General features: G+C 39.9%; 1 protein-coding gene across 3 annotated transcripts in view; it reads left to right on the top strand.

Annotated features, from left to right (window-relative positions):
• Positions 1-16565, top strand: part of ARHGAP21 (Rho GTPase activating protein 21) — a 203229-nt gene that overhangs the window by 173045 nt on the left and 13619 nt on the right. For all 3 annotated transcript variants that reach the window (XM_075922534.2, XM_014569653.4, XM_014569652.4), the window contains 7 exons: positions 2473-2631; positions 2797-2899; positions 2993-3029; positions 3717-3842; positions 4825-5109; positions 9836-9900; positions 9980-10128. In XM_075922534.2, the coding sequence (XP_075778649.2) occupies positions 2473-2631; positions 2797-2899; positions 2993-3029; positions 3717-3842; positions 4825-5109; positions 9836-9900; positions 9980-10128 (924 nt within the window). The remainder of the gene's footprint in view (positions 1-2472; positions 2632-2796; positions 2900-2992; positions 3030-3716; positions 3843-4824; positions 5110-9835; positions 9901-9979; positions 10129-16565) is intronic.

Here is a 16565-nt window from a genome sequence, read left to right as displayed (position 1 = left end):
TCAACATGTTTTACTGAGCACTACTTTCACTGAAAGCTGAATGGATCAACTGATTGTTTCATACCTTGCATTTACAGATTATTTTTTTTTAATTCTGTTGCTTTTTAAAGTTTATTTTTTATAAAATTGTTTCAAATGATTTCTCATGGTGGTGTTTCATTACCCCTTGAAATGTGTGTTTGAGCCATTTAAAGTTAGTAAAAAGTAAATATTAAAGTTGAATTATTATGAAAATTAGTAAAGTATGAATCATTGCTGTTATCATGGGATCTTAGACGTTTGTGATGTGTTTTTTGTCAACATAGTTCATGAGTAAAATACCACATACTGTGGGAAATCAGGCAGTATCCTGAGCATCGAGTAACACTTCAGTATTTGTAGGTTGAATAGATGCATTGCAAATGCCAGCATTTCTAGCCTATGATAAAAGGGATTATTGCATTCTGACTGAACCTCATGGGTGTTTTTTTTTTTAAAAGAGGGGGGACAAGCTGAGCATTCCCAATTTACATGTTAAGAACCAGTTAAAGGAAATAGCATTAGAATCAATCATTTCAGAGTGTATACCCTTTATTCTAGTATTCTGGACTAAAGGATTTTTCAGGATTTGCTGTTGGAAAGGATGATCACAGCGTAGTGAAAAGGAAGAAAAGAGGCGTGCGTGCGTGCGTGCACGCTGTAGTTCTGGAAAAAAAATAGGAAAGTAATTACATGTTGAACCTCTCTAGTCCAGCACCCTTGGGGACCTGACCATTGCCAAACCAGAGAATTTGCCGAACCATGGGAGGTCATTGTCTAGCAGCATTGCCTACACTTCCACTGCTTACAGGGCTTTTAGAGGATATTTAGGAGTAAATTATAGCTAAATAACAGCACAGAACACTCAAAGCCAGGACTGGTGGCTATTAAATAGATTTTATGGGACTGTGGAAACTTGGCCACATCCATGATAAATGGATATTCAACTAACTAAAATCATGCCAGACGACGGATGTTGCCGGATTACAGAAGTTCGACCTGTACTAAATTTCTCCCACCTCCAAACTACAATAAGGGAGTGATTTATTAATGTCTCTAATAGCTGCTGTGGAAGTAAGTAAAACATGGAAATTAGGTAAATGTTACTTTTAAGGAAAATTAACTTTTACTTCTAATTGTTTTGTAATTACATAATTTTGAATTGTATTGGTAAGTTCTGCTATAGCCTTTTACATTAGTAAAATGTTAGAACAGCTTTTTAGAACAGACATTCTTTTTGTTCATGAAATTACTTCAATTTTCTGCTTTTAAAAAAATGTAAGCATGAAACAAAATTGTGATGGTACAAGCTCTGTTTTGAACAGAATTGTTAGTGACCACTTGGAAACACAATACAGTGCGTGCAGTTGTGTTCGTACAAAGCAAAGAATAAACCTCTGTTTGTGAATGTGCACAGATTTCAATAGTCTTTTCAGAAGCTCTGCATATTGAAATTCATGGCACCTAGAATACATATGAATTATAGAAGTACAGTTGAGCAGCATGCTCATGATTGGGTTCTACTGTACCTCTGCATTGGAATAAGAAGTATTTTCCTAGTATTTCTTATGTACTTTAAGAAGTATTTTCCTAGTATTTCTTATGTACTTTAAGAGCTGTATATATACTGTCTCTGGAAAAAAAAATTGTTGTGGCTGATTTTTCAATATCTTCCATCTTGCAAGAAATATATATACAAATCATGGAAATGCTTAAGCTTTTCTGGATTATTGCATGATGACCCTTGTTGCTTTTGAGACTGTGAGGTGTTGGACATGTACAGACTGCAGTCGTTTATATGAGCAATTAGTGGAAGATATAATTGGTAGGTAATAAGTAGCAACTTATAAGTATGAGTAACTGCTTAATTGCTTCAGAATTGTTTTTAAATGGATGTTTGGCTATCTTTTAAGAGTTACCATTTCAAAAAATTCTTCTTTAAGCTTTTTTTGTGATTATTTATTATTTCATGATTATTTATTCAGGTCTTATGCATAAATTTTAATGCAATGAATATTACTTGTATTCCATTTATCTTGTGTTTAGCTTTCTTATGCATCAACAATTGAATTTAGTAGTATAGTTCTGACCAACAACATGCTGTTCAACAGCATAACATTTAAACATAAAAATTCTATTGTGCCCATTGTATGAAATAAGAAAACAACACATTCTAGTTTTACTGACTTGCTCTGTATAATCTCTTATGGCATTCTTTATTCTTATTCCAAATATGTAACTAATATAAGTATGTCCATATGATATGGCTCACGTTTTTATTAAGAAAAGTTGATGTTTTAACAATGTGAATTAATTGGGTCCTTGATATTTGAAAGGCTGGATGTTTAAGATATTAGTTTCTGATACATTAATGAAGAGGCAAGTTCAGCCTGTTTAGTCTGAGCTTTTTACTAAACCATTTAATATGCTAATATATTGCATGTTGTCTTGTAGATGAGCCGAGTAGCCCTAGTATTGACCATGATATTGCACATATTCCTGCTTCTGCTGTTATTTCTGCATCTGCCTCTCAAGCTCCCACAATAACAACAGTCCCTCCCAGTCCCACATCTTCAGTTCCTTTAATTCGACGTCAGCTATCCCATGACCATGGTAAGTTTTTTAACATTTTGTTTTTAAACCAAGCCTTTTTCTTTTTAAATTTGTTTTCTTTGTAGGGAAGATATGGCTGCTTATAATGTGTTATTGCTTGAAATGGTCAAAATATAAAAAGTGATTCAAGCCTATTAGTGTTTGATAATTTTGATTAATTTGCAGAATCTATCAGGCCTAGTATATTGGATGGTCAATCTCCTGCAAAAACTGAAAGATCAAAGTCTTATGATGAAGGATTAGATGACTATAGGGAAGAAGGAAAATTGTAAGTCCTGAACAAATTTTTGTATGTATGTGCACTTTTATTAAAAAGTATTCAGAATGTTCATTACAATGCCTACTTTTTTTCTCCCAACAGATCTATTAAACATCTATCTAGTTTAAAGGGTATCAAGGTTAGTAACACATTTAACAATTGAACAAGTGAAGGTACTTGCTGTTAGATTAGTTTTATACCTGAACAAAGACTTTGGTTTTGATTTTCTGCAACCTCTCTGATCAGAGCATAGTATATAATGATATATTCTAAGACAAAAATATCAAAGCAAATAAAGATGAATGTCTCAAGAATTACATTGGCTTGAATAGTGTGTGAATTCACATTTAATTGTTTTGTACTAATGGAATAGTAGAAACGTTCATAGCCTGACAAGTATGATGAGAGTACAAGTTGAACCTCTCTAGTCTAGCACACTCTTGTCCAGTAACATCCGGGATCCAGCATGATTTTAGTTATCCAGAAGTCCATTTATTGTGAGTGAGGCCAAGTTTCTCATAGTCCCATAAAGTTTGTTTACATCTACCAATCCTGGTTCTTAGTGCTCTGTGCTGCTATTTAGCTCTAATTTAGCCCTAGATGTCTTCTAAGAGCCCAGTAAGCAGAGGATGTGCTGGGATACAACATTGACCTCCCTTGGTTCAGCAACTTCTCTGGTTTGGCACCAGTCAAGTCCCGAGGGTGCAGGACTAGAGGGGTTCAATCTGTATTCATAGGCAGAGGCAGAAGTTACCTAAATATAAGACTTCTATAGAATAGCATATTTAGAAGACCTCTTGATATTCAGACTAATGTTTTTCTTTAGGTCCCAGACAGCCAAAAATCTTCAGAAGACTCTGGATCCAGAAAAGATTCCTCTTCAGAGGTCTTTGGTGATGCTTCCAAGGAAGGATGGCTTTATTTTCGACAGCTTGTTTCAGATAAGGGAAAGGTATTGTGCTTTCTAGCATACATAAAGGATAAATATAAAAAAATACAACTGCCAAAATTGGAAGTAAGAAAAGTCAACTTGTAGCCAAGAGATGGTCCTTGTAAAGCTTCCTTCGTATACAGTAAAACACTACATAATGGGCACTAATAAGTGACATTAAGCTTTAGCTTTGTTCACTGCAATCTGTAGACTTACTTGGGCAATTTCCACATTTTCTTTCATAGATTGTCTCTGTAAGTGCCTTCATTTCTGTTGGCTTAAATTCAGAGCAACAGTTAGTAATTTCACATTTCCAATCTAGTTATTTAGCACAAATAATCAACGCCCAGAAAGATTTTTCTTAAGCTAGCAGTGGGACAAATTTGTGTATGTGCAACGTTTTTGCAGTCATATGTATCTCATGGACTGGCTGTAAATGTGTAAGTCACGATTTTAAAAGATAAAGCCTGATTTTCAGATGCGAGGGCAGGTGGCTCAGTGCTTCTTATAATCAAGCCTTTTGAAGGAGACACAAGTGGGGCACCCAGTCACTTTTGAAAATCTTGTTTATAATGCCTGCTGATTCTGCAAGCATGACTTCTTAAAATTTTTGACCTTTTTGCTACTGTCACATTTCCTCACACATAATATTATAGAATGAGAAGCCCTGTGGCACATTAAAGACTGACAGATTTTTTGGGGCATAAGCTTTCATGGGGGAAAACCACTTTGTCAGAAGCATACAGTGGAAATCCAGATTGCGAGTATCTATTTCAGGAAATCCACTCCATGCATCTGACAAAGTGTTCAGGTAGCAGGGAGAGTTGAGAAATGGCCCTTTCCTTGGATGCAAAGCAATTAGTGAATGGTACTTTTGAATGATGAAGTTGAAAGTTCTGTGTCATGCTGAGTTTATTCTTTGTGTTCTAAACGTTTTGTTTGTGGCTTTTAAGTAGATAATAATAATAATACACACAAACACCGACTGGTTCATATTTTCCAGCGAGTTGGTGGCAGCATTCGACCATGGAAACAAATGTATGTTGTTCTTCGAGGTCATTCACTTTATTTATACAAGGATAAAAAAGAGCAGACAACTCCATCTGAAGAAGAACAACCTATCAGTATCAATGCATGTTTGATAGATATCTCATACAGTGAAACCAAGAGGAAAAATGTATTTCGACTCACAACATCAGACTGCGAGTATCTATTTCAGGCTGAAGACCGAGATGATATGTTGGCATGGATTAAAGCTATACAAGACAATAGCAACCTCAATGATAAGGTACTTAGATAATATCTGATGTATAATCTTATAGACAGTTCTTTTATATTGTATTTTATTTTAATATTTCTATTGATAATAGGACAAATATATTTTTTGGGGTTTTTTTTGGTCGACACTAAATTGAAATGGCCATTAAGGGAGAAGAAGAAAAACTTCTTTGAAATTAGATACTCCTATAACTATATCTGTTTACTTAGAATAATAAATTATGAATCTGTCTTTTGATTTAAAGTATACCAGCATGCAGTTGAGCTAATAAACATTTGACATTTTAATAAGCCAATGTTTAGTTAATTTGCTCTTAACTTGAGAAGTAGTAAAATAAGTTTTGCCCATCAAAAAGCTGTTGTTAAAAATACCTGTTAATTTAACAACAAATATATTTCAAGTTACACTGTTGTATAATACCTGTTAAAATCCCTGTTCTACAATATAATCAGAGAGGAGCAGTCATTTCTGGGCTGCTCTGACCTACCAGACTCCATTGGGAAGTCCTAGCATAGGAGTAGTTTTCACTGAGAAACTTTGCACCAATAATAGTAACTTAGTGAAACGTTGACAGGTGTTTGAAAAAAAATGTTTTGTAAATTTTTTATTCATTTACATAAATTATCTATTCTATATTTTGAAGTTTGTGAATTTGTTTGTGCAAAATAGTCATACTTCGCAAATACCTACATATACCAAATTTTTCATAAACAATCCTGCCACTTAAATTAGCTGAATGCACTACTTTTTGCTCCCAAATATGCTGGGTGAAAGGTTTAAATAATTATTTTTGTTTTTCATTGGAAAAAGTCATGACTTATGATTAGAATTCATAAAAATATTTCCTAACAAAATTAAAATCAAGTCACCTATTCAACTGTCATTTTAGTGCAAAGAAAATTATTACTGTTACACATCACAAATAATTCAAATTAACTATTGAAAGAGTAATGGAAGATTTATGAGTTTCTGATTAAAGTTTACTATGTATGGTAATTATTCAATAAAATGAATAATGTTGAAATCCAGAAATTTAAAACTGTTCTTTTACTTCCCATTTGCAAGCACATTAATCAAAAATTCTATTTCATATATTTATTTTTCTTGAATTTCCCTGTAAGTGTAATCTATGCAAAATGACTTTGCCCAGTCAACAACAGGCCTCACCTGCTGTTACTATATAAACACTGGGAGACGACATATTGGGGCGCACGCGCGCACACACACACACACACTTTTTATAGTACTAGAAGATTTACCCAGCGTTGCTCAGGTCCTTAACTCAATTTAATTTTTGTTTTTTGGAAAATAATATTAAAATTATAGAATCATAGAACACTAGAACTTGGAAGGGACCTCAAGAGGTCATAGAGTCCAGTCCCCTGCCCTCATGTCAGGACTCAGTACCATAGACCATCCCTAATGGATGTCTATCTAACCTGCTCTTAAATATCTCCAGAGATGGAGATTCTACAACCTCCCTAGGCAACTTATTCCAGTGTTTAACCATCCTGACAGGAAGCTTTTCCTAATGTCCAACCTAAACCTCCTTTGCTGCTGTTTAAGCCCATTGCTTGTTGTCCTACCCTCAGAGGCTAAGGAGAACAATTTTTCTCCCTCTTCCTTGTGACACCCTTTTAGATACCTGAAAACTGCTACCATGTCCTCTCTCAAACTAAAGAAGCCCAGTTCTTTCAGTCTTCCTTCATAGGTCATGGTCTCTAGACCTTTAATCATTCTTGTTTCTCTTCTCTGGACCTTCTCCAATTTTTCCACATCGTTCTTGAACTGTGGTGCCCAGAACTGGACACAATACTCCAATTGTGGCCTAATCAGCACAGAGTAGAGTAGAAGAATGACTTTTAGGCTACATCTACACTGGCATGATTTTCTGGAAATGCTTTTAATGGAAAAGTTTTCCGTTAAAAGCATTTTCGGAAAAGAGCGTCTAGATTGGCAGGACACTTTTCTGAAAAAGCACTTTTTGTGGAAAAGCGTCCATGGCCGATCTAGACGCGTTTTTCCTCAAGCCCCGATCGCCATTTTCGCGATCGGGGCTTTTTTGTGGAAAACAAATCTCTGCTGTCTACACTGGCCCTTTTGTGCAAAAGTTTTTCGGAAAAAGGCTTTTGCCCGAACGGAAGCAGCATAGTATTTCCGCAAAAGCACTGACAACCTTACATGAGATCGTCAGTGCTTTTGCGGAAATTCAAGCGGCCAGTGTAGACAGCTGGCAAGTTTTTCCGGAAAAGCGGCCAGTCTAGACACAGCCCTAATGTCTTGCTCACAATCACCTGTTAATTCATCCCAGAATCATGTTTGCTATTTTTGCAACAGCATCACACTGTTGACTCATATTTAGCTTGTGGTTCACTATGATCCCTAGATTCCTTTCTGCAGTATTCCTTCCTAGACGGTTGCTTCCCATTTTGTATGTGTGAGATTGATTGTTCCCTCCTAAGTGGAGTACTTTGCATTTGTCCTTATTAAACTTCGTCCGTTTTACCTCAGACCATTTTTTCAGTTTGTCCAGATCATTTTGAATTATGATCCTATCTTCCAAATCAGTTGCAACCCCTCCCAGCTTCGTGTCATCTGCAAACTTAGTAAAGTACTCTCTATGCCAATATCTAAATAGTTGATGAAGATACTGAACAGAACTGGTCCCAAAAACAGACCCCTGCAGATCCCCACTTGTTACGCCCTTCCAGCAGGACTTTGAACCATTAAAAACTACTCTCTCAGAATGGTTATCCAGCAAGTTACGCACCCACCTTATAGTAGCCTCATCTAAGTTGTATTTGCCTAGTTTATTGATAAGATCATGTGAGACTGTATCAAATGCCTTACTAAAGTCTAGGTATACCACATCCACTGTTCTCCCTTATCTACAAGACTCGTTATTCTATTAAAGAATTCGTTTGACATGATTTGTTCTTTACAAATCCATGCTGCCCGTTACCTATCACCTTATTATCTTCCAGATGTTTGCAGATGAATTCCTTAATTGCTTGTTCCATTATCTGCCCTAGCACAGAAGTTAGGCTGGTCTGTAGTTTCCTGGGTTGTTCTTATTTCCCTTTTTATAGATGGGCACTATATTAGCCCTTTTCCAGTCTTTTGGAATCTCTCTTGTCTTCCATGATTTTTCAAAGATGATAGCTAAAGGCTCAGGTATGTCCTCTATCAGCTCCTTGAGTATTCAAGAATGCATTTCATCAGGCCCTGCTGACTTTTCTAAGTGATTTTTAACTTGTTCTTTTTTTATTTTAACTTCTAAACCTACCCCCTTCCCACTAACATTCAGCATTCCTTTATCATCAGACTTCTTGGTGAAGACTGAAACAAAGAAGTCATTAAGCATCTCTGCCATTTCCAAGTTTCCTGTTACTGTTTCTCCCTCCTCACGAAGCAGTGGACCTACTCTGTACATGCTTTATTTAAATCATTGCTCTTGAGTGGGACTGGGGATGAGGGATGCTCCTGTGAGACAGGACTACCCCAGACCCTTCTCACCATAGCAACTTGGGGGCAGGTGAGAAAAACGTCTCTATGGTCGCTGCAGCTTGGGGAGTGGTGTCTGTCCCCTAGCTGGGGCAGGTCCAGGTTTGTCTGTCAACCTGCGTTCTCCAGCCATTGAGCAGAATGCAGCAAACTGTGCACTTTCTCTCTCTTCTTGAGGGGCGGGGATGCGGAGCTGCCGCTTCCCCAATCCTCTCTAGCAGATGGCTTGTGGGATGGGAGGCTTGGTTTGGAGCAGTCCTGGATGGGGAGGGGCACACCCCCACTCAGCCCTTTTCATCCTCCTGGTGATTCTATCTCTCTTCTGTTTTATGAATCCTATTCTATCCTATTCTGGGAACATCCCATTTTCCTGGCACAACCAAAACTTTACCTTAATCATAGAATTATAGAATCCTAGAAGTGGAAGGGGACCTCAAGAGGTCATTGAGTCCAATCCCCTACCCTCTTAAGTTAAGAGGAAGTAGTATACCAAATTTGGTGGTCCTAGCACTTACTGGTTAGGAGGAGTTGTTGAAAAAATACACAAACTCTCTCAAATATATAGTATATGTTGACTTCTGTGTCTAAACAGTGAATTTACAAAACATTTTTAATATGTTTGCTTTTTTGTTCTGGGAAGAAAAAGATTTGGTGCTTTTTAAGTAGATGTTTGAAGCTGCTCAGTTTTAGAATAGTTAGCCTATGGAAGGTGGATTGAGCAGAATTTTAGTGAGATGATTAAAAGTGTTCCAGTAGCCACGTGATAAATTGTAGATTTGTTAGTGCCACATATGTGGGTAGAGAGTTGTATAAATAGGGATGTATTGTAAGTCTATAGATTAAGACTTTCAAAGCAGTGTGGGGAATATAGTTGTACATCTTCTATTGAAATGTCAGTTTGAGGAGATGTGCTTAAATCCTTCACACTTCTTTGAAGTTGCACTTGTGTTGGAATTCTACAATTGTTGCATTTGGAGCCATAGTTAATTGCAGAATTCCAAGAGGAGTAAAGGTACTTATCATAGAATTTAACTTTAAACTTTCTTAACAATGTCTTTATTTCCTTTCTTAGTTCATGAAAATATTCATTACATTTTAGCTTTACTGGAATTGAATTCTACAATTACCCAGTGTATGTGATCTGATTATGGGAATGGTAGTGTGTATTTGAAAGGTGCAGTGGTATTATCAAAACTATGATGATAAAGTAGATATCGATTGCTTTTTATAGGATACCGGTGTCACTAGTAGGGATCTAATTAGCCGGAGGATTAAAGAATACAGCACAATGATGAGGTAAGCAGTATATACACAGCTGGCCATTTTATTAGCCTTAGAACCTAACTTCTTTCTACCAAGTAATATCTTGTTTCAGTTCTTCCAGCAGCAAAACAGAGCCGTCCCCCAAAACACCTCGCCAGAGTCTCAGTATCAGGCAGACGCTCCTTGGCACTAAAACAGAACAAAGGACACAAAGTCCTCACTCTCCCAAGGAAGAATCTGAAAGGAAGCTGCTCACTAAAGGTGGGTTATACTGTGTACATTATTGTTCGTTAAACCTATAGAAAATTAAAATTGTTGAAGGCCAGATGTTCAGAACATAAAAGTTGTTTTAGCCCAGTTCTTCAGAACATGATATACAGATGAAAACGAGCATTAACTAGTTTTTTTGAGCTGTATTTATAATCACTGCCAGTCTTTGGGCCTTTCTCACTACCATGCTGCATCAGTTTCAAATGGATGTAACTTATGTCACTAGGGGGTGGGTTTTTCAGGCCTTTGAAGTTCTTTATTCCAGTCTCCACTGAAGTAAGTGTTCATTCTTTTCCTGCAATTGTGTGCAATTAGCAGCAATTGACAGCAGCAATTAGAATATACCAGTGTTGTTTCTTACAGCCAAGCTCTACCAAGCTTTCCTTGCTCCAGAGAAGATTAATCTTCTCATCTACCACTAGTCTTTCCCTCCCCTGGCTGACCTGCAAATGACTAGGTAGTACCATTTTTTAACTACTCTTAAGTGAATGGAATTTTTTCTCTAAAACCTTTCTTTCATAACTGTAGAGGATTTTTTTGCCCTATGGATTTAAAGTACGGAAAGGAAAACATTATTCAGGGTGGGAAAAGGAATTATTTTTTCATGAGCAAGAAATTAAACTCTGATGAGCTCTTTCTAAGGTGCCAGCATATTGAATTTCACAGATGAGTGAACTGTAAGTGTTAAGTCCGTAATTGAGCTCCAACAGGTCAAGTCTTGGGCCAAAATTTCTAAAGGGAGTTGCTGGTGCATAGCACTGCTGAAAATCAGCCTACTGATTTGGATAACAGACCAAAGTACTCAGGCATAAACGTGCGCCCAAACTGAGAATAAATTGTATGTTGTGCTCCAAACAAGTTTTCCTTTATACTATCTCATATAGTATTATGTAATCAAACTGCAGTCGCAGTTTGCTGGCAAGGTAGTGCTGAGTAACCTTCAGGATCTTAACCAGCATCATTTCTTCAGAAATCTCTGAAGAAGAGGACAAGATGACATCAGGAGTAATACAGTGCTAATAGAGCCTCACTTACATATATTGCTCAGGAGAACCAAATATTGTGCATCATACTGGGTTTTACCTATTGAGACTACATCTATCTAAGCATGAACTTTTCAAAAGCACATAAATCCCATTTTCAAAAGAAATGTAAGCCCTTATCCTGAGTTCCATTGACTTTTAGTGAAATTTCGGCTCCTACGTCATTTCTGAAAATGAGACTTGAGCGCCTTTGAAAACTTTACTTTCAGCATAATTAAATTATACGGTATGGCTGATACTACTTCAACTATTTCTATCCCTAAATCTTGGGACTGAGAGCATCCAAAAGCTGGTGCTGTTCTTTGAGTGCTTGTTCATGTTAATTCCATTCTAGGTGTGCATGTACCCATGTGCATGGGTAGAGATTTTTTTTCCTTTGTGGTATTCAGAGAGTTGGCTGTGTTGCCTCTTAGAGAGCCACACAGCTCTATATCACACCTCCTCTCCCCTCAGTCTGTGCCCTGTCGTCATCTTCTTCAGCACAGGCTAGTGGTTTTGTCTATCCTGATTTCAACCCTTAAGGTCATGCAAATAGTTTGTTTATAATAGCTAGTGTTAAGCAGTTAGAAGTCTGAGTCCCATTGGAGACTTCACCACAGCTGGGGCATGTCCTGCTCTCCCAGGTTTAAGCCCATCTTAGACTGCAACAGTTATGCCTGTTGGTGATTTCCCATAGCAGCTGCCTGAAGTGCTTGGGGAAGTCATCTGTGAAAGACAAGTGTTATATCTGTAAAAACTTTCAACCCAGGACCAATATTCCCGCTGATATTTTTTCATCCATCTACAGTATGAATTTTGTTCTGTGCAGCACTAATATAGAGGTAATTGGTGGATGCATGCTACCAGTCCAAACAAAACACCTAGTTATAATATTTTTAAACAGTTGAACCCCCCACCACCACCAAGCCCAACCCCACTGCCAAGGTGTTGGCAGCCTTGACAGGGATGCAAGGAAAAGGGGTAAATACACAAGCTTTAATCATCTGCCCTTTCCTCTCCCATTCACCCATGCAGCCTGGTCCAGCAAAGCATCCAGGGGGCCAGAGGTACTCATTTTGAGGGTGCATTGAAGAGTGACATCCAAGTCATCTCCCCAGATCCACCTGGTTCTTTCCTTACCCATCAGTCCCTATCATTCGGCCTGGTCGCAGGTCACCTCAGACCGCTGGGTGCTAGAGGTAGTTTCTTGAAGCTAGATATAGTTTCGTCATCTCCCCTCCTTCCCACTCTAGGCTTTCCTGTTCCTCTTCAGGGACCTTTCTCATGAGCAATTCCTTGTTCATGAAGTTGAGAACCTATTGCATCTAGGGACAGTAGAGGAGGTGCCTCGGGACATAGAGGGAAAGGGGTTCTACTCACATTACTTTCAGATCCTGAAAGTAAAAGGGGGCCTCTAGAATAGTCTGGAAATCCCAACATGTGTCTTATGAATTTGAAATTTTACCGGGTCTGCTTGGCCTACATTATCCCCTCTTTGGATCACGGAGACTGATACACCACCCTTGCCTTCATGGACACATATTTCCATATTGCATGATCACAGGTGCTGCCTCTGTTTCATGGTGGATGGATGCAATTTCCAGTGTACAGCCTCTTATCAGCCCCAAGAGTTTTCACAAAATGTATGGCGGCAGTGGTCACTCTACTTGAGATGTCAAGAGGTTCAGGTCTTCCGGTATCTCAACAATAGGTTCCTTAAGGGCAGATCTTCAAAACAAATGGAGAGGCGCCTCAATCAGTTGCACTCCACATGCCATGACCTGGACTTGTTAAGAAACAACAAAAAAATCCACCTTAAAGCCGGTGCAATAGGGTTGTGAAGGACTAGTCAACTAGTTGCTTCCCCTCTTTGCTGCCTTTATCAGAAAGAGGCGGAAGGAGAGAGGGAGGGGGTACTTCAAAGCGGCAGCGGCACATGGACCCTGGGGCTAGACCCAGGCTCCATGCGGTGGTGCCACTTTGAAACGCCACGGCAGGAACCTGGCATCAGTCTTCTCCTGGCACTACAAAGCAGCAGCACCGCATGAAGCCCAGGATCATCTGGGGACTCCCCCACTTACCCCAGACTCTGTGCAGTGCTGCCGCTTTGAAATGCCATGGGGTTCCCACGGCATCATTTCAAAGTGGCAGTGCCACATGGAGCCCAGGGACAGTGGAAAGTCCCCAGCTGACCAGGCTCCACGTGGCACTTTTGCCTTTAAAATGCAGCAACAGCCCTAGAGAATGCCCTATCCACTAGTCGAATAGTCGATGCAAAATGAATCAACTATTCCATTAATCAGTTACCCGCAATTTAACATTCCTACAGTGCAATGGATAGAATTCATTTGAGCAGTTCTCTGCTCCACAAAGGCCAGAGCCTTCCTTTTGGAGGTGTTTTTTCAAGGCATGTTGGAACTGATCTCCCATGTGAAATACCACCTGCTCACCACAGTTTGCACCTGCCTGCAGTTCTTGGGCCATGTGGCTACATGCACATATATGGTCAGTCATGTCTGGCTTCACCTTTGACCTCTGCTAATGTGGCAGGTGTTGGTCTACGTTCCCAGTGGACACAACCTAGTCCAGGTAGTCAGAGTGCCAGATCACATCCAGTCATTCTGGGATTGGTGGTTGGACTCCCAAGTTGGTGATGGAGGGAGTTCCTTTTCTGTTCCCACATTGCCAACCCCGATCTCTGATGCTTTGGACCTGGGCCGGGGAGCCCACCTGGGCAAGCTCAGCACACAGGACCGCTGGTTGCAGGATGATCTGACCCTCCATATCAATACCAAGAAGCCCAATGTGGTTTCCTGGCCAGTTCGGCTTTCTTGCCCCATCTGAAGGACAAGGCAGTGCCAACCCTGATGAGCAATACAACCATGATATATTACTTTAACAGGCAAGGCAGAGCCAAGTCATTGGCCATTTGCCAAGAAGCTCTCTGCCTTTGGGACTTTTGTGTGCTGCATGATATTCATATAATAGCTGGGACCGGGAATGTATTAGCAGATCACTCCAGAAAGACCTTTCTGTCTTGTCATGAGTAGTCACTGCATCTAGAGGCAGTCAGTACAAATTTCCAGAGGTGGGGGACTCCACTGATGGACATGTTTACATCCAGGCAGAACAGCAATTGCCATGTGTTCTTGTCAATTGGGGGATGAACAGGAGCTCCCTGTCAAATTTCTCATCCTGTGGTTGGGTGCTTGAATATACATCTTCCCCTCAATGCCATTGATTCAGAGTCCTTGTGAAGCTCAAACAGGACAGAGTAAAGGTTATCCTAATAGCCCCCAAGTGACCTTGACAGCACTGGTTTGGAAGACTGCTAGACCTTTTAGTTTCAGCAGGTCTTTTTGGGCACCAGAGCCACTTACATGGCCAAGTGGAAGCAGTTCACATGCTGGACCACAAAACGGCCTATCTGGGCCAAGCAGGCCTCTCATAGATATCCTGGATTGTCTTCTGAACCTCACACTCCCAAGTTTATCCCTGTCATCACTCAGGGTCCACATGGTCACTATTTCCAAGGCAAGGTTAGTCTTTGCCCATGAAAAGACTGCCCAGTTTTTGAAAGCCTAGAGCATATCTGTCTGCAAGTCTCTGATCCCATCCTTTCCAGGGACCTGAATGTCATATTGTCAAAGTTTATGGAGCCTCCCTTTGAGCCCCTGGCTTCCTGCTCTTTCCTGGAAGGTTTCATTACTGGTTACCATAACTTCAGCCCACAAGGGTGTCTGAGATCAAGGTGCTTACTGCAGAACCACCCTATATGGTATTCTACAAGGATAAGATTCAGATGCCACTGTACTTAGAGTTTCTGCCCACAGTAGTTTTAGTTTTATACTGGCCAGGACATACCTGTCTTCCTTCCAAAACCTCAGACATCAGAGGACATCCTCTCCATGCTGATTGCATGCCCTGGATGTCAAGAGGGTTCTGGCCTTTTACATGGATAGAACAAAGCCATTCCATAAGCTGATGCAGAGTTGTTCATTGCTGTGGCAAATGGAATGAAGGGTCTCCAAGTTTGCTCAGAGGATTTTGTCCTGGATCACTGCTTGCATCTGCTAGAATTAGGAGCTGGCAAACGTGCCTTTGATGGCAGTTGTGATTGTACACTCAACTAGAGCACAGGCATCATCAATGGCCTTCCTGGTGCTGATTCCAATCCAGGAGATCTGTAGGGCTGCTACCTGGTCATCTGTCTACATGTTCATGTCTTATTGTGCACTTACCTCGCAAGCTCGAGAGGATTCTGGCTTTGGCAAAGCAGTGCTGCAAGCCGCGTGGCTGTCAACTCTAACCCAACTCTCAGTGTACTTATGAGCCACTTAGAATGGAATTGATATGAGCAATCACATAAAGAAGAAAAAGCCTGTTACTTACCTTTTCATAACTACTGCTCACAATGTGTTGCTCATGTTCATTCCATTATTTGCCCTCCTGTTCCAGCAAGAAGGGGAACTAAGGGTGTGTTTATACAACACCCTTACCTCAAAATTAGCTACGCAATTTGTGCTATGCAAATTGTGTCGCTTATTTTGAGGTAATTTTGAAATAGCTTATTTGAAAATTTAGCACCAAATTTCAAAATAAAGTGCTATTCCAAAATGTCCCTTAACCCTCGTGCAATGAAGTTTTCAGGGACATTGGAATAGTGAACCTGTTATATTTCAATGTAATGGGCTTTCTCTTAAGATGCAGCATCAGGGCCGGCCCACAACATTTTGGCACCTGAGGTGGGCAGCTCAAATGACACCCCCATGCCACCTTTTCGCCTGCCTGCCTATGTCTCTTGTGCCCTCCTTTCTACAGCACAGCACTCCTCCATCTCTCTGCATCTAGAGCAGAGAGAATATGTATGCACCAGCAGCAGACACAATTTTCTACTCTCTGGGTCCTAGTGGGGCCCCCTGAGGTGGCCGCCTAAGTTCACCTCATGGTAAGGCCAGCCCTGCGCAGCATCGCTATTTTGGGATACCAGAGAGATCCCAAAATAGCTCCACAGCATAGATGTAGCCTAAGAGGGCAAGGGCTGTTGGCACCTGATATACTGACACATGAGCGTGGCTCTCAACGGGACACCATAGCCAACACTACAGATATCAGTAAAGCAAATGGACATGAGTAATACATGTCAAAGAATATAGTTACGAAAAGTTGGAAACTGTTTTTTAAAGTCATCCAAAGAGTCAGAAATGGGTGTTTTCATATAACCTAAAGGGGTTGGCAAAATCCGCTCACCCCTTTTAGTGGAGGCCAGATGTCTGGCTGCATTTGAGAAAGTACAAGGAGTTTGGGGAAAAAAGTGATGAAAATGAAACAAATAATGAAAAACTAAGTAGTTGGCCTTTTTTGTTTGACAGGTGGGGGGTATAAAAATTGACCATATGTCCTTTT

This window comes from Pelodiscus sinensis, chromosome 2 (genome assembly GCF_052426305.1).
Source record: "Pelodiscus sinensis isolate ZL-2025 chromosome 2, ASM5242630v1, whole genome shotgun sequence".
Lineage (NCBI taxonomy): Eukaryota > Metazoa > Chordata > Testudines > Trionychidae > Pelodiscus > Pelodiscus sinensis.
This window is presented reverse-complemented; position numbering and strand designations above follow the sequence as displayed.